The sequence below is a fragment of the Musca domestica genome, unplaced genomic scaffold (assembly GCF_030504385.1).
Source record: "Musca domestica strain aabys unplaced genomic scaffold, Musca_domestica.polishedcontigs.V.1.1 29, whole genome shotgun sequence".
NCBI classification, from domain to species: domain Eukaryota; kingdom Metazoa; phylum Arthropoda; class Insecta; order Diptera; family Muscidae; genus Musca; species Musca domestica.
In genome coordinates this window covers 11,367,316-11,393,386 of record NW_026712296.1, presented here as the reverse complement: position 1 = coordinate 11,393,386, position 26,071 = coordinate 11,367,316, and the positions used below count along the sequence as shown (strand labels likewise).

General features: G+C 36.3%; 1 protein-coding gene across 1 annotated transcript; it reads right to left on the bottom strand.

The window, feature by feature from the left end:
• Positions 1-1,236: 1,236 nt before the first annotated feature.
• On the bottom strand, positions 1,237-24,907 carry LOC101898406 (adenylyl cyclase X E). Its single transcript, XM_059124510.1, has 16 exons — positions 24,735-24,907; positions 24,535-24,687; positions 24,302-24,461; positions 23,773-24,146; positions 23,580-23,707; positions 16,965-17,246; positions 16,622-16,907; positions 13,976-14,190; positions 13,700-13,918; positions 8,797-9,031; positions 8,640-8,732; positions 8,310-8,578; positions 8,162-8,256; positions 5,983-6,134; positions 5,509-5,923; positions 1,237-1,577 (listed from the first exon to the last, which is right to left on the bottom strand). Exons 1-16 carry the CDS (start codon positions 24,849-24,851, stop codon positions 1,291-1,293), a joined length of 3,480 nt encoding a protein of 1,159 aa, XP_058980493.1. The 5' UTR covers positions 24,852-24,907; the 3' UTR covers positions 1,237-1,290.
• Positions 24,908-26,071: the final 1,164 nt, after the last annotated feature.

Below are 26,071 nucleotides of genomic sequence, written 5' to 3'. Positions count from 1 at the left end.
CTTTGGTACTTTTTAGTGCCAACCGTGCTTTCCAAAATACTCAAGGCACAATAGTCCAACGGATTGGTATCCGGAGATTTCGGTGGTCATTGTTCACTGGAAATGAAGCGAGGAACTTTATTTTGTAACCATTATTGGGTGGCGCGTGCTGAATGCGATGGTGCTGAGTCCTGTGGGAATGTCCAAGGTCTGCTGTCAAAATGTTTGCGTGCCCAAGGCTTTAATACACCCTCCAGAATATTTTCACGATAATATTTATTCTGATGCTATGGTCGATTAAGACGAGCGGAGAGCGACCATCGGCTATTATGGCGGCATACACCATCACCATGGCCGGCGCTTGAGTTCTGGTGGCCAACCGAAGGTGCACCTTTTCAGCTGACTCTTTGGCAAGTAAACACGATCATCTTGTCTGTTTACATACTGCTGAACAACGAATGTTTTCTCCTCGGAGAAAACCAAATTCGGCAGTTCACCAATTTCGGCAAAGCGATGCAACTATTTTTGAGTCTATTTTCTTTCTGTTGTGGTGTAAGTTCTTGTACTTTTTGAAATTTCAATGGTTTTACCCCAAGCACATTTTTCAATATTTGCCGAATGGAATATTGCGATATGTTTAGCTCACGAGCCATTGTTCGGCCACGCGGCGCGTTTTTCAATCAAGTCGCTGCTTTACTTTTCGAACCATTTCTGATTCCGCCCACTTCCTTGACGTCGGGCTACGCAACCAGTATCACGATAACGAGCGATGGTACGAGGCACAAAAGATTTATTTACATTTAAATGCTGGAGTGCTCTAACGATAGCCGCTTGAATTCCATCACGAATAACTTTTTTTCCGGAAAATTCCCACCAAAATGCTTTTGAACGCTTGTAAACAATATAATGAGCTGTCACTGGAATAATTTTAACAGCCGTCGGACGAGTGGCTTAGAAATGACAGCAGTCTGAAATTGGTTGCAGTTTTTTCATCTCACCCTGTACACATATGAAATAAATAAATAGTGTAACTAACACGACATTCTTAAAAATTCTATATATTATACTTATACCAAAATAAAATCAATCTATACATATATACAGCGTTTCTGTTAAGTTAAATGTGGAAGATGCATTTTGCACGTATCTCCAGCATGATGTGCAAACTAGCCTTTGGCTCTCAATATAAGAAGAAAGCCGCTCATTATCACTAAGAGCAAAAAAATTCGTTTTATTAAATATTTAATTAATTCATCATTTATTTTTCCGTTCTGTTTAGAATCTATTTTTGATATCTAAGCTAATTTAATTTTAATGCAAGTTTTCATTCGGATTAAAATGTTCGAAGACAAAATTTTCGGTAATATTAATAAAATATGTTGGGATATTTCCACGACCTTTAACCTCTGTCATGCCACGATACTTACAAATCACATTAAACGATTTTAAAACTTCAGCTACTTCTTCAGTGACTTGAATGCGACCTAGTTCGCCGGTAGAATCCATGCGAGAAGCCATATTCACAGCATTGCCCCATATATCATAATGAGCCTGGGAAGAACCGACAACACCGGCCATTACCTCACCGCTGCTTATGCCTGTAAAAAATTAATAAACAGAGGGTATATATCATTTGATACGGCCACAACGTGCCACATCTAAATAACGGCTTTAGATCCTAGGTCGTTTTGGACCAAATCCGTTTCAGAACATTTGGAGGCGATCTAGCTTTATCTGACTAATGCGCACGATAACTCGAAAGGAGTATCCGATTTGGTTCAATCTTGGTACATTGCAATATTATTATTAAACTTAGAGTTCGGAGATGGGCAATATCGGTCCACCCCTTCTGCTTCCTCTCCCCAAATAGTCGAAATTTCAAAAAAAAATGTGTTATTGCCCTTCTGGGAAGGATAATACGATTTTGCTCCTACTTTGCAAATCCTAATATTTGCATCAGTGCTAGCTCAGGTGCGAAAATGGACAATATCGGTCCACTCCATCAAATACCTCCCCCACAAAGGGTCAAAATTTTGGATAATTATAAATCTTATAAAATGTGATATAAGAGTCCGATTGTCTTCACACACATCACAATATTTTTAATAACCCAAGGACTGGTGTGAAGATGGAATATATCGGTCCACACCTTCTGGTACCTTCCCCACAAAGGTTCATGAGGGTCATAAAACGCAAAATTAACATCCGATCTCATTCAGTTTTGGCAGATCTCAATATTTCTATCAACACAAGATCTGTTATAAAGAAGGTAGAGATCGGGCCATTTCTTCTGGTACCTCCCCCACAAAGGGTGAAAGTGGTGTATAACCAAAAATATTATAAAATCCGAAATAAGCGTCCGGTTATCTTCATATTTCACACATCCAACTATTTCTACCATCTTCAAATTCCACACATCCAAACATTTTTGCTAACACAAGATCTGTTGTGAATATGATATATATCTGCGAACCCCTTCTGGTACGTCAACCAATAAGGGTCACAATTTCCAATGCTTATATCTGTCATAATTTGCGAAAAAAAAGTCATCGATTCTTTACAATCTACTAAAAATTTCTATAAACCAGAAGCCTGAGGTTAACCCCTTCTGGTACGTCAACCAATAAGGGTCACAATTTCCAATGCTTATATCTGTCATAACTTGCGAAAAAAAGTCATCGATTCTTTACAATCTACTAAAAATTTCTCTAAACCAGAAGCCTGAGGTTAATATAGAATTTATGATTTCGCAAAATATTGGATAAAAATATTCGATTTTCTTTTAATTTTGCCTATACCAATATTTTTATCTATATTAGATGTAATATGAGAGTGGAATATTTTGGTCGTCTTTATCTGGTACCTTACGCACATTTTAACATTTTCTGAAAGTTATCACATATCTCATATAAGGTGAAGGAAATAATTGGACTATCAGGCATGTCACAGAAGTTTTACGAAATCGATTTATTTCACCTTTTCCAAATCGTTACGATTTGCTTTTGCTTCTTCAGCACTTGTACGTTTTGACTAATCCGGAAAAAAAATCATTTCACATTTTTGAAATAAAAATATGGTAACTCCATGAAAAAAAAAGTCGTAAACAAATTATTGACAATTAAAAAAGGAGTTTAAATTGTTTTTTATAATATAAACACCAAAAGTAAAAATGCCAGGGGCTTCAATACTTGCTGTAATGGATGAAGAAATAAATCAGCGGTTTACTGAAAAAATTCGTCGCCGGCCATTGAGGAACGCATCAGATCCTTTATCTCACTCAAATTTAGAGTAAGGATCCACCAGTAATGAGTTATTTTCAAATTTATTTTAATAACAAGTAAAAAAACATTAAGTTCGGCCGGGCCAAACTTTTAATACCCTCCACCTTAGGGTAAAAGAAACATTAGAAGAAATGTGGCAAAAACCATTAAAATGCCGATTATGGGGAGGTACCGTTATATGGGGGCTATACCAAAACGTGGACCTATAATTACAATGTTTCGCCACCGGAGCTGGAACCCATTATGACCCACAAATAGCAATTTTTAGACAAATCAGTGAAAAAATGTGGCAAAAACCATCAAAATACCGAATATCGGGAGGTACCGTTATATGGGGGCTATATCAAATCATGGACCCATGCATGCAATGTTTCGCCACCGAAGCTGGAACCAATTATGACCAACAAATACCAATTTTCGAACAAATCCCTGAAAAAATGTGGCAAAAATCATCAAATTACCGAATATCGGGAGGTACCGTTATATGGGGGCTATACCAAAACGTGGACCTATAATTACAATGTTTCGCCACCGGAGCTGGAAACCATTATGACCCACAAATACCAATTTTTAGACAAATCGTTGAAAAAATGTGGTAAAAAAAACTAAAATACTAAATATCGGGAGGTACCTTTATATGGGGGCTATACCACAACGTGGACCTATACATGCAATGTTTTGCCACACGCTCAGGGACCCGCTATGACCTACAAATACCAATTTTAAGACAAATCCGTGAAAAAATGTGGCATAAATCATCAAAATACCGAATATCGGGAGGTACCGTTATATGGGGACTATACCAGAACGTGGACCGATATATCTCATTTTCAATACCAACCATCCTAGACACAATGCAAATAGCTCTGCTAAATTTTGGAGCTCTACGTCAAATAATGTGGGCTGTATCGTGATTTCAACAGACAGACAGACGGACAGACAGACAGACAGACAGACGGACAGACAGACAGACGGACATCGTTAAATCGACTTAGAATTTTATGCTGATTATGAATATATATACTTTATGGGGTCTAAAACGAATATTTAGGGATGTTACAAACGGAATGACAAAGTTAATATACCCTCCTTTCCAAGGTGGAGGGTATAATAATTTATTTCTACAGATTTATAACTTATTATCGGCTAAATAAAGAAGCTTTTGTTTTAGTTTTGGAAAAAATTTCTCCCCACCTCAAACGTTCCAATATACCGGCTATTATCCAGCTTGCAACAACGCTTAGGTTTTTGGCTACGGGTGCATTTCAAGGAGTTATAGGTAGAGATATGGAGCTAAGCCTTGGGAGAAGTACAGTTTCTACAATTATGTGGAGAGTTATTAATGCAATTGAAGCTGAAATTTGTCCACATTGGATCAAATTAAGAATGTCTTCCGAAGAAAAAAGAAAGTCGAAATTGTACTTTTTTGAAAATTATGAAATTCCAGGAATTGTAGGATGCATTGACGGAACTCACGTTAGAATGGTTAAAACTTCCGAAGACGAATCCTTTTTTGACTGAAGCGCTCTGTCTCAAACCAAACAATTAATTGTTTTTTTGTTTTTCCTCTTTCTTGCTTTTTGGTCTGTCAGTTGTACATTTCTACACCTTCTTCTTCAACACATATGGCAATAATTCAACAATACAAGTCTGCCGTTCATTTCTGCATATTTTTTTGCGTTTTCATCATGGATTAGAAAAATAATAGATTTTTGGAAAAATAAATTCCAAAAACATGTCCATTCTAAGAGAATTTGGTTAATACAATATTTTCTGTTAAATGTATGTGTCTTCTGTTTATTTTTTACGTTAAAATCACTAAACATTTCAATTTCACCCTGCTTTTTGAAAGTGATATCAAAACGCAAAATTTTTGCGTTTTCCGTTTTTTAGAGAAGCTAAAACCGTTTTCGTTTTCACTCTTGAACGATTTTACATTCTGTGACATGCCTGTATATCACCTGGCACATCACAATATTTATATCATATTTATTTACGTACGATGTGGAATGGTCCATTAGTCCATTCCTTCGGAACCAACTCCATTTTTTACGGGAAGTTCTGAAAAATATTTGGAATGGCTCTTTTCTGACTGATCCAATATACAAAATACACATTTGTATAGAAAATCAACGTTTTATCCCTGGTTATTGGGCTCGCAACATATATGTGGATTCAGTACTCGAAATTTCTATTCCAAGCATATAAGCTCCCAGTTCAGAATCTTATTCCAATAATTAAAACTTACCAATTCTCAACATTATCGGTGGCTCTTCATTGCCTCGTTCCAATTGATTTGTCGCATTGAAAGAATTCATACTAGCCAAAAGATCCAATGCAAAATTTGCCATCGTCATGACAACTTGTCTTTTTTGCCACTCAGAAGAACTGGAATTTTCATCTGTATCCGTTTCAGAACTGGTGTTTTCTTCCAAATGGGTATTTACCTCTTGTCGCTTGGATCCAGTCATTCGTGGCACTTGGGCACTGGCCAATGACTTGGTATTGGGTCGTCTGTTTAGTAAAAACATTGATTGGAAGGGCATTAATTTGGTGCTATATGAGGTGTCGCCGACAGAAATATCAAAACCACAGGCTGCCATATAAGACCAATTGGCCACTTTGATTTTCTCCACCTTTATGGGGCTCTTGTAATATCCCAGCTACAAAAGTAAGTTTAATATAAAAATATAAAAAATTCTTAGGAGTTTTTCTGTCTTACCACTTCATCGAAATCACAAATAATTTCATTGAGTAGCTTCAGTTCAATGCTACCGGAACGGGCATAAATTATTGTGGCAAACATAACAGCGACATATTCGTGTTGTTCGTAGTAGGGTTCGCTGATCAGACGATTGGATAAGTATATTTTAACTGAAAAAAATTGAGTGTACGAATAGTTCTCACAAAAGTTTATGAAGGAAGAAATGTCAAATGAAAAGTTTTACAAATAAAATTACATATCTTAATAGATGAAGAATCCAGCCTCCGATGTCATTATTTTGACTATGTAATGTACCATTTTTATACCTCTATGTCATCGTATAAGAATACGATTTCGGAAATGTGTGCTACGTGTAGTAACTGTATTAAATGATGCCTAATTTGGTATTGGATATACGTATTGAGTTTTAAATGTTGATATTGAGGTCACTGCTGGTGGGTACGGTTGAAAAAGAGGAGCTTTTGGAAATACCTGTAGTACGAGTATACGAAGAGGACTTAATGGTTCTAATATAACGTGATAACTTCATCCATGCGCCCATTGTATCAATAGTAGCACAAACAACAACGGCAACAACCACAATTAAAAAAACATTTAAGTTTGGCTGGACCTAACTTTTATATCCTCCACCATTTTGAAGGAACTTCAAAAAGTTCAAAAATATTCGTAGGAAAATACCTCTCAAATAAAACCTCTTATATGGCGGCTATACAAATACGTTGTCCTTCATAAGTAATTTTTTGCCATGGGCTGTAACTTCAAAAAAGAAATTTGACACAATAACGGTGAATAATGCCGCTAAAATAATCAAAATGCCGAATATCGGGAGGTATCGTTATATGGGAGCTATAGGTTTTTTTTGTCATAGGCTGTTTTACCCATTACGAACTTTAAATACGAAATTTTAAATAATTCCGGTTAATAATGTCGTTAAAATCATCGTTATATGGAGGCTATACGAAGACGTTGATCCGCATACGCGATTATTCGTCATAGGCCGTATTGCCCATTACGAGCTTTAAATAAAATCATCAAATTAACGGATATTGAGAGGTAACGTTATATGGGGGCTATATGAAAAAGTGGTCCGACATTATATAACATTTAAGAGCTTAACCTCCCTACTGGCAAAATATACATATGCAAAATTTTAGCCCAATTTAATAATTCTCGCAGGGGGCTTGCTAAAGCGTAGTTAGTAATTTTCGGAATCATCCCATCATCCTGTCCTCATACACAACTGAATCGTTAGCCGGGAATACCTTTTGAACTGGCTTTCATCAAGTGGAGTGGCGGGTTATTCATTTACACAGGAGCCTGGTGGCGCAAAAGTAAATATGGATTATTTTTATTCGGTCTGTTAGTTTTTTGTTTACACCAGCTCGAGAATGTCTGTAAATATATTGTCATTTGAGCCCTTTTTATGGCATTTTCCATCACTTTGGCCAAAACATCCGGCGATAGGTCCTCACATTCTTGGCGGAGAGCTGAAAGAGTCTGAGGCTTGTTGACATAAACCCCCGACTTCAAAGAGCCCCACAAACAGAAGTCTGGAGTGGTCAAATCAGGCGATCTTGCTGTTCATCAAAGTTCCCGATTACCTACAAATCACCACAAATCCCCACAAAGTAATTCCTAACCTGAACATTGTCCAAAGTATCAATTGTATACATCCCGACATCATAGTTGTATTATGCAAAAATCGTTCACCCTCTGAATATCAACCCTAGTACCTTCGATTGTCTACGAATCATCGTCAACATCGACGTTCCGATCATCAATCACAACAACAAGATAGAACAACACATTCATTTCTTCAATTCCATACAAAAATTAGGAAGGAACTTAAAAAAAGGAAGGAAAGCTCGTAAAGCTCCGCGAACACCTCTTGATATTCGGTATTTTGATGATTTAAGCGATTTTATTCACCGAAATTGTTTAAAATTTAGTATTTAATGTTCGCGATGAGACCAACAATCTACTACCAAAACAACTTATTAATACATTATTTTTACAAGGGCAACAATTTTCTCTTAACTTCTTGGCTGAACTATTGAGTTGTCGAACAGAATCCGTTAATAATTTATAGAATGGTTACAAATTTCTGACCCATCCGACTTTTTTGCTCTTCTCTTAAACTTATATATATTTCATTGTTCGGATTTCCAGTACTTACCTACATGAGTTGGTAAAATATTTTGCAATAAAATTCTAATCGATTCTTCGGTAACGCGTGCATTTTCTTTTTTCTGTTCCAAGCGCCATTTGGAGCTAAAGAATAAAACCTGTTGTAATAAGAAAACGTTACAAAAAATTTAACTCACATGGATTCAATTTTCGATATATAAAGAATATGACGCGACATTAATTGATAAATCACTAGGACAGTCAAAATATTCCAGACATGACTTGCTTCTGCTCGAACTGTTTTATTGGTGACCAAACTGCTCTCGTAGACCAGATCAAACTCAATGAAAATGATCAAAAGATAATAGATGGTGATTGAAATCGCAGCAATCATTTGTATACAATACGGTATATGACTGAACGTAAAGATCATGGCCAAGCAGAGAACTACACATTCGGTTACGGCCTATAAAGAACATTTATAAAAAATATGTATTTTACAAACTTCAACTATTCTACCTTCTTACCCATGAATTAAAGCATAATGTACGATGGCCTCCTTGAAGAAATTCATATATCAAATCGTCATCGTTTTCCAGAGCCACAGGATCACAGAACATCTAAAACAAATTTACTTTTCTGTGACATTGAACTTATACATACATACGTGCGTACACAACTTACCGAATGGACAAGAGCAGTGGACATAATGCATAAAACCAATGACAGAAAAATTCCAATACGAACCACAGCCATCCTCTCAATATTTATGGAAATTCTGTTTAGGAGTATTATTAGCTTTTGGCGTGGTGGTGAGCATCTTGTCATCACTGGCCGCAACCAGACTAATATTAACACAATACTGGCATAAATTAATGTGAATCCATACAAAATAAGCAACGATGCGAAATTGTGAATGCTGGACAAACAAGAATTGAACAGGTTAAAGTGAATACGTTGATTTTGTCGACATACATATATTTACAAAATTTCTCAAGAGTTCTATTTAGAAAAGGGGAATAGTATATTTAAGATCAAACATAATGTAACTTAAAGCAACTTATATACTGCCTTCGAATACTATGACATTTACGAGTATTCAAAATTTAGAACATGTTCTCGGTGGTAAATATTACACTTCGTTGTGCTTGTGTCTCATTATTTACTGTCCTTCCTGATATCCGACCTACAAATTCACCTTTGATAGGGCTTATTTATGATTTATGCCATGCATATGGCCATTTAGTTTTTCTATCAGGTAATAATGGCTGACGTCATGACAAAAATGCATTAGAAAATTTGCAGAATATGTTGTTCAGAAATCGCGAAAAAATTACGGAAATCTGGGGAGAAAAGTAACAGATATAATATACACGGCCTCAAAAATCTATTCCAGAGCATTTCCGTGTACATAGAATCCATAAAAATCAGAAAAAACCTATAAAATTGTCAGCTCTGCTATAATATAACATAATGTCTCATCTTATTATATTATATCAGCGCTGCTCAAGAAAAAATATCTCTTACCAGTCAAATTTCTCTTTGCATATTTAAACAATACAGCGATATGTCATTATTTATACAAATATTTGTTATCCATTTGCTTTATAAATTATTTTGGCAAACATTCATATTTAAAACCAATTAAATGGGATCTAAAAATATAAAGAAAAACAAAATTTTAATTTTCTCTTCCTCTATTACTCTCCCTCTTTCTCTCTCTCTTTCTATGTCCCTCCTTCTTTCTCTCCCTTTTCCACTCTCTCTCTCTCTCTCTCTCTCTCTGCATCTTTCCCCAGGTGACTCCAGGTCAAGAGTTCATTGATTCCATGTCAATAGGCTCTTTCTCTCCTTCCCTGGGGGCATTGGCCCCATGCCAAGAGGTAGGTCATTGCCTCATTACAGGAAGTCAAGAGGTCATTGACCACACATCAAGAAGTCATAGGCCCCATGTCAACAGGTCATTAACCCTACTCTTAACATGTAAATTCTTATACAAATTCAATCAAAAAGCAGGGCTAGACAAAGAGTATCCCATTGGATATCTGTTTGTACACCAACACAATTGTAAAAAATAAATTGTCTTAAATTTTCTGTCAAAATGGTTTTGGAGAATATTTAGTTTTGTTCGAGCAGTCGACGGAGACGGTGCTGTCGGATATTTTTATGAAAACACCGTAAGCAATATTAGGGCACATATATATATCTTACTACATATTTGAAACAAATATTTCCGAAATTGTAAATATTACTATTGTTCAAGATTTATCTTTTTGATTGATTTTTGTTTGACAGAATTTGTATTCACAAGTTAAGAGTATGGTTAATGACCTGTTGACATTAGACCTCTTGACATGTGGTGAATACCTTCATCACAAATTCTGTCAAACAGAAATCAATCAAAAAGATAAATCTTTACAGGTGTAATATTTACAATTTCGGAAATATTTGTTTCAAATACCAAACCAAAACCATTTTGACAGAAAATTTAAGACAATTTATTTTTTACAATTGTGTTGGTGTACATATCTGTTTTGTACTGGGATACTCTTTGTCTAGCCCTGCTTTAAAGGCATCCGTTTTGAAAATTGTAGATCTTTTAAAAGAATATTTTTCAATGTTGGGAGGGAGAGAGAGAGAGGATGAAAGATAGAGCGAAAGGAGGAGGTGATAAAGGTACAGGGAGAGAGAGGAAGTGGTTTAGGGAGAGGGAGAAAGAGGGAGGGAGAGAGGGGGGAGGACGGAGGGAGAGAGAGGAAGAGAGAGAGAAAAAAGGTCAATGACCCTCAGCTCAAGAGGTCATTGGGAGAGATAGTAAGATAGAGAGAGAGATAGGAAGAGATAGGTAGGAAGAGAGAGATAGGAAGAGAGAGATAGGAAGAGGAAGAGAGAGTGGAAGAGGTAGAGAGGAAGAGAGAGAGGACGAGGTAGAGAGGCAGGGAGGAAGAGAGAGAGAGAGGAAGAGGGAGAGAGATATTAAGAGAGAGACATGAAGAGAAAGAGAGGAAGAGAGAGAGAGAGGGAAAGAGAGAGACGAAGAAAGAGAGAGAGGAAAAGAGGGAGAGAGAAAGAGAGAGAGGAAAAGAGGGAGAGAGGAAGAGAGAGAGAGAGATAGGAAAAGAGAGAGAGAGAGGAAGAGAGAGAGAAAAAAGGTCAATGACCCTCAGCTCAAGAGGTCATTGGGAGAGATAGTAAGATAGAGAGAGAGAGATAGGAAGAGATAGGTAGGAAGAGAGAGATATGAAGAGAGAGATATGAAGAGAGAGATAGGAAGAGGAAGAGAGAGTGGAAGAGGTAGAGAGGAAGAGAGAGAGGACGAGGTAGAGAGGGAGGGAGGAAGAGAGAGAGGAAGAGGGAGAGAGATATTAAGAGAGAGACATGAAGAGAAAGAGAGGAAGAGAGAGACGAAGAAAGAGAGAGAGGAAGAGAGAGAGAGGAAAAGAGAGAGAGAGAGGAAGAGAGATAGAAAAGGTCAATGACCCCAGGTCAAGAGGTCATTGACCCCAGGTCAAGAAAGGAAGAGAGAGAGGAAGAGAGAGAGGAAGAGAGAGAGAGGAAGAGAGAGAGAGGAAGAGAGAGAGAGGAGGAGAGAGAGAGAGAGAGGAGGAGAGAGAGAGAGAGGAGGAGAGAGAGATATTAAGAGAGAGACATGAAGAGAAAGAGAGGAAGAGAGAGAGAGGGAAAGAGAGAGAGGGAAAGAGAGAGACGAAGAAAGAGAGAGAGGAGGAGAGAGAGAGAGAGAGAGAGGAGGAGAGAGAGAGAGGAGGAGAGAGAGAGAGAGAGAGGAGGAGAGAGAGAGAGGAGGAGAGAGAGAAGAATAGAGGGAGAGGGGAGAGAGAGAAAAGGTCAATGACCTCAGGTCAAGAGGTCATTGACCTTTCTCTCTCTCTCTCTCTAACTCTCTTCCTTTCTCTCACTCTCTTCCTTTCTCTCTCTCTTCCTTTCTCTCTCTCTTCCTTTCTCTCACTCTCTTCCTTTCTCTCTCTCTCTCCCTCTTTCTCTATCTCTTCCTCTATCTCTCCCTCTCTCTCTCCCTATTTCTCTATCTCTTCCTCTCTCTCCCTCTCTCTCTTCCTCTCTCTCTTCCTCTCTCTCTTCCTCTCTTCCTCTCTCTCTCCTTCTCTCTCTCTCTCTTGACCTGGGGTCAATGACCTCTTGACCTGGGGTCATTGACCTTTTCTCTTTTCTACATCACTCACAAAGGGTCTGTCATAATTTGCGAAACAAGTGTTTCTTTACAACTTGTAATATCTAAATATTTCTCTCAACCAGAAACCTGAGATGAATGTGGAATTTATGATTTTGCATAAAATTGGATATAAATGTTTTATATTCTTGTAATTTCGCCCATACCAATATTTGTACCCTACAACACTATATGTTGGGGGTATTATAAGTTTGGTTGGGTCAAAAATTGTGAAACACCTCGAAGTATTGGTTTCCCACATAGGAAAGTATATATGGATGTTAATATACATATATTTCAGATTGTAGTATTTGTGACATTTTTTTCTTTTTTTCATATTTTTTATCGCTAGCGGTTTTTTCAAATTGACTTATTATATTGAAGTGTATGTTTTGTAATATTTTTTCATCTTACAACACAGGTTGGGGTTATTACATACACATTGCAATTATAGTCCGATCCTCTCGAAAATTTGCATAAGGGTAGGGTGAGAACTATTGTTTTCAAACATGTCCATTGAATATATTGGACCAACAACCAACAATGTTCTAGCCGTTATAAAGGTCGAAAAATGAAACCAAAGGACACGATATCTCGCTTGAAGTTAGAGTTTAGGACAGGCGGTAGAATGAAATACTACTTTTGTATGAAAAAAGAAATACCAACAGTCCCATTCTACCGAAACGCTGAAAATAACATACAGGCGAAATCCAAATGCAGATTTCGTTGACGAATATAGCCAAATATCGTAGACAAGCAAATCATGTAGATGAGCCTAAATTGAGAGATATAGAGGAGCCTCTTGCTTTTGGAGATGATCGGTTCAAATGATTTAGGGGTTCAAATGAACAAAAAACAGAAAAAAATGAAACTAATCGTCATGGATGACATAATTTAAAAAGCTGAATCTTGCAAAATGAATTTGGACTTAAGGGGGCTTCTAACATGTTGTAGGATATCACATGGTCGGCCCCGCACTACTATAGCCTTTGCTTACTTGTTTTATATGTATTAGATGAAGTATGAAAATTGAGTACTTCTGGTACCTCACGCACATCTTAAACTTTTCCTAAAAAAATATCACATATTTCATATAAAGTGAAGGACGTAACCAATATAGTCCAAACCTGGTACGTCGCAATATTTACATCTTATTTATTTAGGTCCGATACGAAATGGACAATATTGACCCATTCCCTCGCAACCTACTCCATAGGAGACAAAAATTTGAATAATCATAGCAGAAGTCATATTGGCTGGAGGTATACACCTGACAACAAAATCGACTGATAATTTTTAGTTTTTGTTTTATTGTTTTTTTTTTTTTGACAATTTTGTGGACGGTATTCAATTTGGCGGGCCGAACTTACTGTTTTTCTACTTATTTTTAATAATACTTACATTTTATTTACACCCTCCATAATCATGACGCATATCAATATCAAAAATGACATTAGAATGGATATCTTGAAAAATTCATCGATTTCCGAGTTGTACGACGACTCCCAATTCCAATCACTAAACCACAAACAAAATGTGCTGATATTTCGATTTGCAGTAAAATCTTCCATTTCGTAGGCATCTAAGCGGGGCATTCGTGTAAAAAGTTGTTCTTTTATTCTAGAAATAGTCGTAACTCAAGATCTACTTTAAACTTCAACGGTCTTCGCAACTTACCCCAATTTGTAAATTGGCAATTTGTTAATGTCTTTGGCAATTTGCAAGTTAGCTTGAGATTTTATTGAGTTGTAATCCAACAGCATTTGATCTTCGGCATCTTTGCCATTAGTATATTGTAGCAGGGGATTAAAGTTGGTTTTATTTTTTTGTGTAGGTTTTGTTTTCAACCTGTTCTTGTAGGTTTTCCATTCTTTCGACTGGGTCATAAATTCCTAAAATATAAGAAAAGAAATAATTGTAAAAAAATATGGAAGAAATTCAAATGTCGTGGATCAATACAAATGTTCATCTAATATGCCTGATCCAACCAACGGCGAAATGCGTCGCATACTGCTTGGATGCGTGGGACTTCACAAGATTTTAATTTTCAATTAGTTTGAAACGTATGATTTTAGCTCGAGATTTGTCAAGCATTTGACTTGTCCTTGAGGGGATATAAATTCAATAAAAATAATTGGCGCATAACACTTTGGTATTTGTGAGGTTTCTACCCCCAGTAAAATCATTTATAATTTTCATTTCAAAATATCGGAACTGGTATACTCGCTTTTAAATTAAATTATTTGCCTCCATAGTATGGAGGGTACATTAAGTTCGTCATTCTGTTTGTAACTCATCGAAATAATCATTTTAGACCCAACAAAATATATATATTCTCGATCAGCATCAAATTCTATGTCAATTTAATGATGTCCGTTCATCTGTCTGTACCACTCTAGTTTCCGGATTTTGAAATTGAGGTAGGTTGATGAAATGTTACTCAAATGTGTGTTTTGTCCGCAGGACTGTTGGTAAGAAAAAATGACTATATAGGTCGACGTTTAGGTATAGCTTCCATATAACGGTACGGATTTTTTATACCCTGCACAACATAGTGGTAAGGGAATTATGCCTCTGTGCATTTGTTTGCAACGTGGAGAAGGACGCGAGATAGAGCCAGAGTTACTTTTGACGATCTTCATAGAATCACTTTCTGAGTCGATTTATGCATGTCACTCCGCCCGTCCTTCTGTACATGTATTTTTGTGAATAAAATGCATATCAGTCCAAATTAACTGAATTTTGGAACATTCGACCGATTTCAGACTGGAGGCAAATTTGGAGAAAATCGGTTCAGATATTGTGATAGCTCCCATATATAGGTTTCATCCGATTTGGTGGTTAACTCCGCCACATTCGTAATATGCACCCAACAAGAATGATATTTGTTATCAGATATCAGATATAGTCCAGAAATACCTCTGCAAAATGTATCAAGTTCGATTCAGTTTTCAGGTTTATTGTGCACCAAATGGCCTATATCAGTCCAAATGGACTAAATTTTGGAACATACAACCGTTTTCAATGTGGAAGCAAGTACTTCAAATTTGGTGAGAATCGGTTCAGAGTTAGCTATAGCTCCCATATATACGTTTTATCCGATTTGGTGTTAAAGTCCCTCATAAGCGTAATATGCAGTCTACAGCAATATTTGTTCTGTCAGTTGTAATCACGCTGTCTTTTGAACGAATTGAGATAGAAGGCTAAAATTTTGTATACATGCATAGTTCACTAGTAGGCAGTTCGGAAAACGGCCATGTCGGTCCATGTTTTCGAATAGCCCCCCTATATAACGGTAGCTCCCGGTATTCGGTATTTTGATGATTCCAGCAACTTTAATCAATGGAACTGTAACAGGTTTCGTATTTAAAGTTCGTAATGAGTACTACAGCCAACGACAAATAAATTCGTATGTAGGTTCACGTTTTCGTATCCCCCATATAACGGTACATCCCGATATTCGGTATTTTGATGATTTTTGCTACATCATTCACCGGAATTGTTTCAAATTTGGTATTTGAAATTCGAAATGGATACTACAGCCTAAGATAGAAGATTGTCTGTACAGGTCCACGTCTTCGTATAGCCCCCATATAACGGTACATCCTGATATGCGGTACATTGTTGATTTTAGCGACATTATTCACCAGAATTGTTTCAAATTTCGTATTTGAAGTTCGTAATGGGTACTACAGCCTATGACAAACAATTTGGTTAGCAGGTTCACGTCTTTGTATAGTTTCCATATAACGGTTTTCGTTTAAGTGATAGTTTTCGGAATTTTTTTGAAAACTTTCAAGTTGCTTCCAAATGGTGGAGGGTATTAAAATTTCGGCCGGCCCAACTTAGTTTCTTTTTTACTTGTTTCATATTCAACCGAATTTGACCATTTGGTGAAACTCGTTCCGGTACATATATTAAATATTTTTATATATATACAGCAATGTTATTTGATACTAAAGGTAAGCCTTCGTCAAATTTGTTGAAAATCGATTCAGAGTTTAATAAAGTTCCCAAATTGTGACTATTCTAAAGCCATGATACGCATTCAAATAAGGTGTATGGTTGGTATGATATACTTCACATACAATTTTTGTTACAAAAACTCTACTAAATATGTATAGTGATGTAGGGTATCATATAGTCGGCCTCGCCCGACATTTGACCTTTCCTTTTATTTATTTATTATTATTATTTATTTTTTTTTATTTATTTATTTTTTTTTTTTTTTTTGAAAATATACGAATTAATTCCAAATGGTGCGGGTATATCTGTTTACTTGTTTAAACTTTTTATCTACATTTTTTTTTATCAAATACTTACACTTGGACCAATAATCAGATACGTTTTAATATGCTCCCTCATTAAAAACGGATCCCTTGTGGCTTTCTCTGTGCCAGCTTCATACTCATAGTACGCCTCTATATATTTCAATGAATTTTTGCTTATATGAACTCTTCCCGGCACGCCGGTCTGTTCCAAATGCGAAGCTATGTCAACGTCTTTAGACCAAATGTCGTATTGCCATTTGGCGGCACCAATAATACCCGAAAAAATATTTCCAGAATGTACGCCAATGCGCATATCAATATCAAGATTGCGCAAATTTCTACAACTCAAAAGAAAAATTATTTATTTTCTTTTTAGAAAATACAGCCCCTCTTACCTTATTTCCGATATTTGTTCGATTATGGATCGGCCAAATTCTATGCAGCAGTGAGCATGAAATGGATGAGCTTGAGGTATACCAGTAACACCATAATAACAGTCACCCAAAAATTTGATACGTATTACATTAAACTCGTGACATGCTTGATCGAACCTCTGGAATAGATCGTGCAATGTTTCCACCAAAGTCTTGATATCTAGGGTCGTCGTGAGATGAGTATAGTTCACTAAATCCGCAAAAATAATGCTCACATTGTAATGGGATTCTATAAAGAGTTTTCTGAAGAAACGAAAAATTTATTCTGGATGGGTCAATATTCAGTTACCTAGTTAAAATTTGGGTGTCATTAATGCAAAAAAAGAGTTTACCGGTCATCAAACTACAATGAAGGTTCGCAACAGTGCCTGAGCGCATGGTGTGCCCATTTTAATGCAATTCACTGTTTGGAAATTAGCACTTTTGAAAATATGTCTATAGCCAGTTCTTATATAAAGTTCAAATTATCGGGCTTCCTTTATTACATATTTCCTTTAAAATATTTTTTAAATACCCTATACCATATGGAGGGTATATTAAGTTTGTCATTCCGTTTGTAACACCTCGAAATATGCATTTAGGTCCCACAAAGTGTATATATTATTGATCAGCATAAAAATCTATGTCGATTTAACGTTGACCGGCCGTCCGCCTAGTTTCCGAATGAATTGAAGTAATTTGATAAATTTTCACTTAAATGTGTGTTCGGTCTGCAGGACTTTTGGTATTGAAAATGGGGTAAATAGGTCCACGTTCCATATATTCCCCCATATAAAAGTACCTCCCTATATTATTTATTTTGCTGATGTGATAACGCTGAATGTTAATAATCAATTGTTTTAAATTTCGTATTTGAAGTTCATAATGGGTACTACAGACTATGACAGAGAATTGTAAATGCAGGTCCAGGTCTTCGCATTGCCCCTAAATATCGGTTCCTCCCTATATTCGGTATTTTGATGATTTCAGCTACACTATTCGTATTTCGTATTTGAACTTTGCAGAATGTGACAGAAAATTGCCTTTGCAGGACCACGACTTAGTATAGACCCCAATATAACGGTAACTCTTTATATTCGATTTCAACATAATTTTTAACTGATTATACGTTTTATTTATTGAATTATTATTGTTATTTATTTACTTATTATTCTTATTTATTTATTTATTTTTTTTTTTTGAAAATTCCGATTCGTTCCAAATGGTGGAGGGTTCGGCCCGGCCGAACATACAGCTTTTTAACTTTTTTCCAAAAAAAATACAATAAAATGATAACTTTTTGAAAATATAAATGATAATCACAACGGTCGTAAACCCCATTATGAACTGCAAATACGGAATAAATCCGAAAAATGTCGAATAAATCTTATATATAATCTTTTCATGAGGTACCGTAAAATGGTAAAATGGTTACAGAAAAACGTGCACACTAGATGTTCCGCCACTAGATGTTGAACCCGTTGCCAATACCTTATGCCAAATGTAGAACAATTCAGTGAAAAAATATGTCAAAAAAATTATCAAAAATCCGAATATCGGAAGATACCGTTATATGGGGGCTGCGCTAAAACGTGGACCTATGTATACACTTTTTCGCCACCGGAGCTAGAACCCATTACGAACTCCAAATACAAATTTTTAGACAATAGAAAATTTTGGTAAAATCATTAAAGTATCGCAATATCATCAATATATCTAATTTTCTACAAAGAGTCAAAATTTCGAATAATTATATCTCTCATAAAACTTGAAACGAGCACACGATTTTCTTCAAAAATTTCACACATCCCAATATTTTTCTTTATACAAGAGCTGTTGGGAAGATTGTAGATATCGGTCTACTCCTTTTGGTACTTCCTCCACAAAGGGATCAATTTTTTTGAATAGCCAAACGCTCATAAAAGCAGAATAAGCATCCGATTCCATTTAAATTTCACACAACTAAATGTTTTTACTAGCGAAAGATCTGGTGTGAAGATGGGATAATCGGTGCATTCCTTCTGATACCTACCCCACAAAGTGATCTAAATATTATATAACAAAACACTTATAAACTTCAACATAAGCTTCTGATTCTTTCTTCAATTCACACATTCCAATATTTCTACTAAAGATGTAATAAAGATAGATACATTTTCCAAAAGTTATCACATAATTCATAAAATGTGAAATCTGTCAAGTTATAATATTACATCAGACATAGGTGAGATCTGAAATTGACAAACACTCCTGGGAACCACCCCCCAAAACAGATCAAAATTTTGAATAATTATAACGAAGGGCTGAGAGCATAAATCTGTCGACAAGCCCGAGTGATATTTTTTTTTTAAATTTTAACCGCCCTATAAGTCTTTCGTTAGGGTCGTATTGGTTATTATATAGGGAGTCATCATTAAATGGGTCCATTTTATACAAAAGCGTGGTTCTGTAAGAATAATTTGTTTGTCATAGGAGACGGAATCTATCGGAATTCCAAAAATTAACTTTGAAACAATTCCGTTGAAAAATGTAGCTCAAATCTTAAAAATACCCGCAGGTGTCTTCCGTGGCTAGACGAAATTGTGCACACATATAGACAATTTTCTGTTAAATGAGATGGAACCCATTGTGAACACCGAACACTAACTTTGGAATAATCCGTTCGGTAGGTATCGATATATGGAGGCCATACCAGATTTCAGATACATCGGAAATACATCTGCCAAATTTTATCGATATGGTTCATATAACTGCCATATATATCATTATCCGATTTGACGCTTATTGTGACCAAATATGCTAATATTAGCCCAAATTGGATGGATTTGTGCACATCCGACTGAATTTATCCCGGAAGCAAAAAATTACATTTGTTGAAACTCAATTCCCATATATCCATTGTTCCGATATATTTTCTTAATAAAAGCTTTGTCGAATATTTGGTACTACGTTGTATATGACTAATATATTAGTTTCCATTGATTCCAAATTATATCTGCTCTAGAGCTAAGGTACGAATTCAAAAAAGGTTAATAATTGGTACGATCCACTTCTCATTGATTCCCAATACAAACGTGTATTTGTAACGAGCAGCTCTACTAAATACGTATTGTAGTATACGGTATCATAAAGTCTGCCCGCCCGACTTTTAATACCTCCAACACTTGGAAAGAAATTCAAATTTTTCAAAAAAAGAATCCGAAAAATACTTCTTAAATGAAAACCGATATATGAGGGCTATACGAAGATGTGATTATACCATACACCACAAGGTGGTCAGGGTATTATGTCTTTGTGCATTTGTTTGTAACAGCAAAAGGAAACGAGATAGACCCATAGTTGCTTTTGATGATCTGCATAGAATCACATTCTGAGTCGATTTATGCATGTCCGTCTGTCCGTCCGTCCGTATGTCCATGTATTTTTGTAAACAGAGTACAGTTCGCATTTTTAATACCCGATCCGGATGAAATTTTACCAAAATCATTTGTTTTGCCCAAGGACGAACCCTATTGAAATTGGAGATAATCGGTAAAAATTTAGATATAGCTCCCATATATATCTTCGTCCGATTTGCCTTTTACAGTGCACCAAACGTGTAATATCAGCCCGAATAGTATGGAATTTTGCGCATATAACCAAATTAGGCCTGAAAATAAGTATGCCAAATTTGATCGAAATCGGTTCAGATATATCTATAGCTCCAATATATATAGTTCATCCGATTTGTTATTTTAGTCCTCCGCAGCTGTAATATGCACTCTGTAACAACAATATTTGGGGAAATATATCAAATACAGCTCAGAAATACCTTTGCTAAATTTTATCGAGATCGGTTCGGATTTGGATATATCTCCCATATATAACTTCGTCCGATTTACCTTTTATTGTGCACCAAACATCCAATATTTGCCCAAATGGGATGGAATTTGGCACTTACGAAAGAATGGAGTCTAGAAGCTAGTATGTCAATTTGGTGAAGATCGGTTCAGATATAGCTCATATATATATTGTTCATCCGATTTGTTATATTTGTTACCCACAGCCGTAATATGCACTCCGTAACAACGATATTCAGGGAAATATACGAAGTACAGCTCAGAAATATCTTTTCCAAATTTTATCAAGATCGGTTCAGATTTGGATATAGCTCTCATATATATATCAAATGGGCAATACAAGTCCGAATTTAAAAGATACAAATGCTTCGGCATATTTAGTCTTTTGAACTTTAAATTATAATTATAATCATAGCGTATATGATTGAATTCTCCCATAAAAACTTTTGTTATGTGGAGCTCTACTTAATTAGCAAAGTGGTGTAGGATATCATAAAGTCGTCCCCGCCCGACTTTAAGACCTTCTTTACTGTTTTTTTTTTTTTGTCATAGGTTTATCAAGAGTATTTCAATAAGTTACAAACGGAATATCAAAATTAATACACCCTCCATAGATTGGTGGAGGGTATAATAATACTATTCTGTAAGCAATTACTGGGACTAAAATATTCTTAACAAGTAAAAAAGCAGTAAGTTCAGCCGGGCCGAACTTTGAATACCCTCCACCATTTGGAACGAATTAGAAAATTTTCAAAAAAAATAAAATCCATTAAAAATTATTTTAAAATCTTTAAAATATCTAATATAGGAAAGTGCCGATATGGGGGGATATACGATATTGTGGACCTATAAAGACAAATCTATGTCTGCGTGTAAAGTACTCACAAGGAACTCCTTGTGTGGATTTTCAGATAATTCCATTGGAAAAAGTGGCTAAAATCATCAAAATACCGAATATAGGGGAGTACCGTTATAAGGGGGATAAATGATATTGTGGACCTATACAGAAAATTCCGTTTCAGAACTCCGTGTGTGGATTTTCAGACAATACGATTGGTAAATGTGGCTAAAATCATCAAAATACCGAATATCGCGGGGTATCGTTATATGGGAGCTATACATTATCGTTAACCTATATAGAGAATTCTAGAAAATTCCGTTTCAGAACTCCGTGTGTGGATTCTCAGACAATACGATTGGTAAATGTGGCTAAAATCATCAAAATACCGAATATCGCGGGGTATCGTTATATGGGAGCTATACATTATCGTTAACCTATATAGAGAATTCTCTGTCGGGGGATAAAGTGCTCACAAAGAACCCCTTGTGACCATTCCGTTGAAAAATATGGCTAAAAACATCAAAATATCGAATATCGGGGGTACCGTTATATGAGGGCTATACGATATCGTGGACCTATATAGATAATTCTCTGCCGAGGTATAAAGTACCCACAAGGAACTCCTTGTGTGGATTTTTAGACAATTCCGATGAAAAATGTGGGTAATATCATAAAAATACCGAATACAGTTATATGGGGGATATACGATATCGTGGACCTATAAAGACAATTATTTTTGAGGGGGTAAAATGCCCACAAGGGACTCCTTTTGTGGAATTTCAGACAATTCCATTGAAAAATGTGGATAAAATCATTAAAATACCAAATATCGGGGGTACCGTTATATGGGCGCTATACGATATGGTGGACCTATATGGATAATTCTCTGCCGAGGTATAAAGTACCCACAAAGAACTCCTTGTGTGGATTTTCAGACAATTCCGATGAAAAATGTGGGTAAAATCATCAAAATACCGAATATCGGGGGGTACCGTTATATGGGGGATATACGATATCGTGGACCTGTATAGACAATTCTCTCTCAGGGGGTGAACTACTCACAAGGAACTACTTGTGTGGATTTTAAGACAATTCCATTGAAAAATGTGGCTAACATCATCAAAATACCGAATATCGGGGGGTACAGTTATATGGGGGATATACGATATCGTGGACCTATATAGACAATTCTTTTTGAGGGGGTAAAATGTACACAAGGGACTCCTTTTGTGGAATTTCAGACAATTCCATTGAAAAATGTGGCTAAAATCATCAAAATACCGAATACCGTGGGGGTACAGTTATATGGGGGCTATACGATATTGTGGACCTATATAGATAATTCCCTGCCGAGGTATAAAGTACCCACAAGGAACTACTTGTGTGGATTTTCAGACAATTCCATTGAAAAATGTGGCTAAGATCATCAAAATACCGAATATCGGGTGTACCGTTATATGGTGGCTATACGATATCGTGGACCGATATAGCCTATCTTCGAACTTGACCTGCCTGCAGACAAAAGAGATATCTGTGCAAAATTTTAGCTTCCTATCTTAATTCGTTTAGACTGTAGCGTGATTACAATAGGCGGACAGACGGACGGACAGGGCTAAATCGTCTTAGAATTTTACGCTGATCAAGAATATATATACTTTGTTGGATCTAAAATGATTATTTCGATGAGTTACAAACGGAATGACGAACTTAATATACCCTCCATACTTTTTTGGTGTAGGGTATAAAAACCCATAATCTGGTAATGAAATGTTCTGCTGGGTAATAATGAAAATAAGTTTTTTGCTTTGTATATTTCTAAGGAAGCACCCATTATTCTCCACCTACTGTTATGAATTATTAGGCTCCCAAATTTTTAGCTGGGTATTCCTCAAATCATGGCCTTAGCAAAAATATTACCTTGCAAATTCACTTGCATATTGCGGCCTTTTCATTTGTGGCAGTTTATAGCGTTCAATTCTGGTTCTAATTTCTTGACCAATTTTCTCAGCTATTTGAGCCGGTATAATACTTATAAGTAGACTGTTCTAAAATAAATCAATAAAAAACACCTTCAATTCATAATGTTATCCGCATAAGCAAAAATGCTTACCTCTTGATCTTTAGCAAATTTCAATAAATAATTTTCTTTGACATTAAGATGGCGAGTTAGGAGTACTCTTCTGGTAGCGCAATCTCGTCGAATTCGAAAACAGACGCCTACCACATTAAGGCCAACAATAAATATTATGTCCGGTATCAGATATCGTAGATCCACATTTATGCGTTCATCCTCAATTGATTTATTAAATGCTGTAAAGGTGAAATATGTACTGTACAGCATACTAACGACAGTGGTCAAAGGCATTAGCGACAACAGATTCGTTAAGGGCATAAACAGGTAGAGGCAGGAAATGGTGTAAGCACAATAACAGGAACGCAATATATCGTTGTTCAGCATGAATGCCATAATGCCAATGATAAAATCTGAAAAATAAATGATAATTTTAATTATTAATAGCCTATTCACAGAACTTTTGTTTAAGGTAGACACGCAATTGCTACAAAGACAATCACGTTTTTATTTCAGTTCATTTACAACTTTCCTCTGGGAGTAAAAACTTATTTTAGGGGACATTTACCTGTAAAGCTCATAACTAAACCCGTTGACCACGCTACAATATGCTCCACACACCAATGTTGCATTACCATATTCTTCTTTAGGTATATTGAGGAACATAGGCATGTCAGTATTGCACCCAATATATAAATGTAGCCATCAATGGATGTAGAATCTGGATTCTGAAAATTTTTAAATTTGTTGCTACAACAAAATAACAAAGGTATTGGCATATACGCCTTTCCTCCAACATACCTGATCTCCAATCATGACCGCCACAGTATGGACCATTGCAATGAAGATATGGATTCTCATGAACGATTTTATATAATTGCGATAAATTGTTTTCAAATAGACTTGATATGTTTCTTCCAAGCCCAGTTGTATGCATTTTGACTGTAAATCTGACTGCACTCAGGTGCATATATTCAAAATATGTTCGTACACTTATTTACCTTTAATTCTGCCCACTCGAATAAGAAGCCATGATGCTCTTTGGAACTCCGTATAGTTGCCTCATCTCTTAACCTCTCCATAGATGCCTTCAACTCATCCGCAAGACCAATTATCATTTTTTTTAGATCAGAAGCTTCAAGAAAAATATGTTCTTTCCGAAAATATAGTTAAATTCAAAATGTTTCTTTATATATCAAAAAAAATGTTTTTCAAACATGTTTGACAATGATGACAATTTTATCGAATGCTCTTTTATGAAATTTAAAAAATTATATTCCTTCACCAAATGCAAGGCAACCCAACGGAATGAGCTCGAATTCTGAAATTCCAATCCATTTGTAACATCCCTAACTATTCGTCGTAGACCCTATAAAGTATATACAGGGTGAGATAAAAAAACTGCAACAAAGTCAAACGCCATAATTTTTACATTCTTATTTTAAATTTTATTGAATGAAAGCAAAAAATGTCGGAAATAGCATCAAATTTTAGAATAATTTAAGATTTGTTCGAATTGATCACCTTTGGCACGAATTATGATCTTTAAACGGCCAATGAAACCGCGCTGCCCGAATGTTGCTCTGCGGTATTTTGGCCCATTTCCGGCGAAGCGCTTGCTTGAGGTGATCGACACTTTGCTATTTTTTAGTATCAACATTCCTTTCCAAAATACTCCAGACACAATAGAACGGACGGAATGGTATCGGGCTATTTTGGTGGCCATTGTGCGCTGGAAATGAAGCGAGGAACCTCATTTTGTAGTGCGATGGTGCTAAGTCCTGTTAGAATGTCCAAGGTCTGCGGCCAAAATGTTTGCGTGTCCAAGACTTTAGTGCAGCCTCCAAAATATTTTCGCGATAATTTTCGGCATTTATTCTGATGTCACGGTCGATTAATACGAGCGGAGAGCGACCATCGGCTGTTATGGCGGCCCACACCATCACCATGGCCGGCGCTTGAGTTCTGTTGGCCAACCGAAGATGCACATTTTCAGCTGACCTCTTACCTCTATAAACTGCTGGACAACGAATGTTTTCTCATCAGAGAAAACCAAATTCGGCAGTTCACCGCTTTCGGCCAAGCGAAACAACTCATTAACTCGTTCGATTCTATTTTCTTTCGGTTGCGATGTAAGCTCTTGCACTTTTTGGAATTTCAATGGCTTTACTCCGAGCTCATTTTTTAATATTTGCCGAATAAAATATTGCGATATGTTCAGCTCACGAGCCATTATTTGGCCACTGCGACGCGGGTTTCGATCTAGTCACTTCTTTACTTTTAGAACCATGTCTGCTGATGTTGCTGTTTCCGTCCACTTCCTTGACGTCGGGCTACG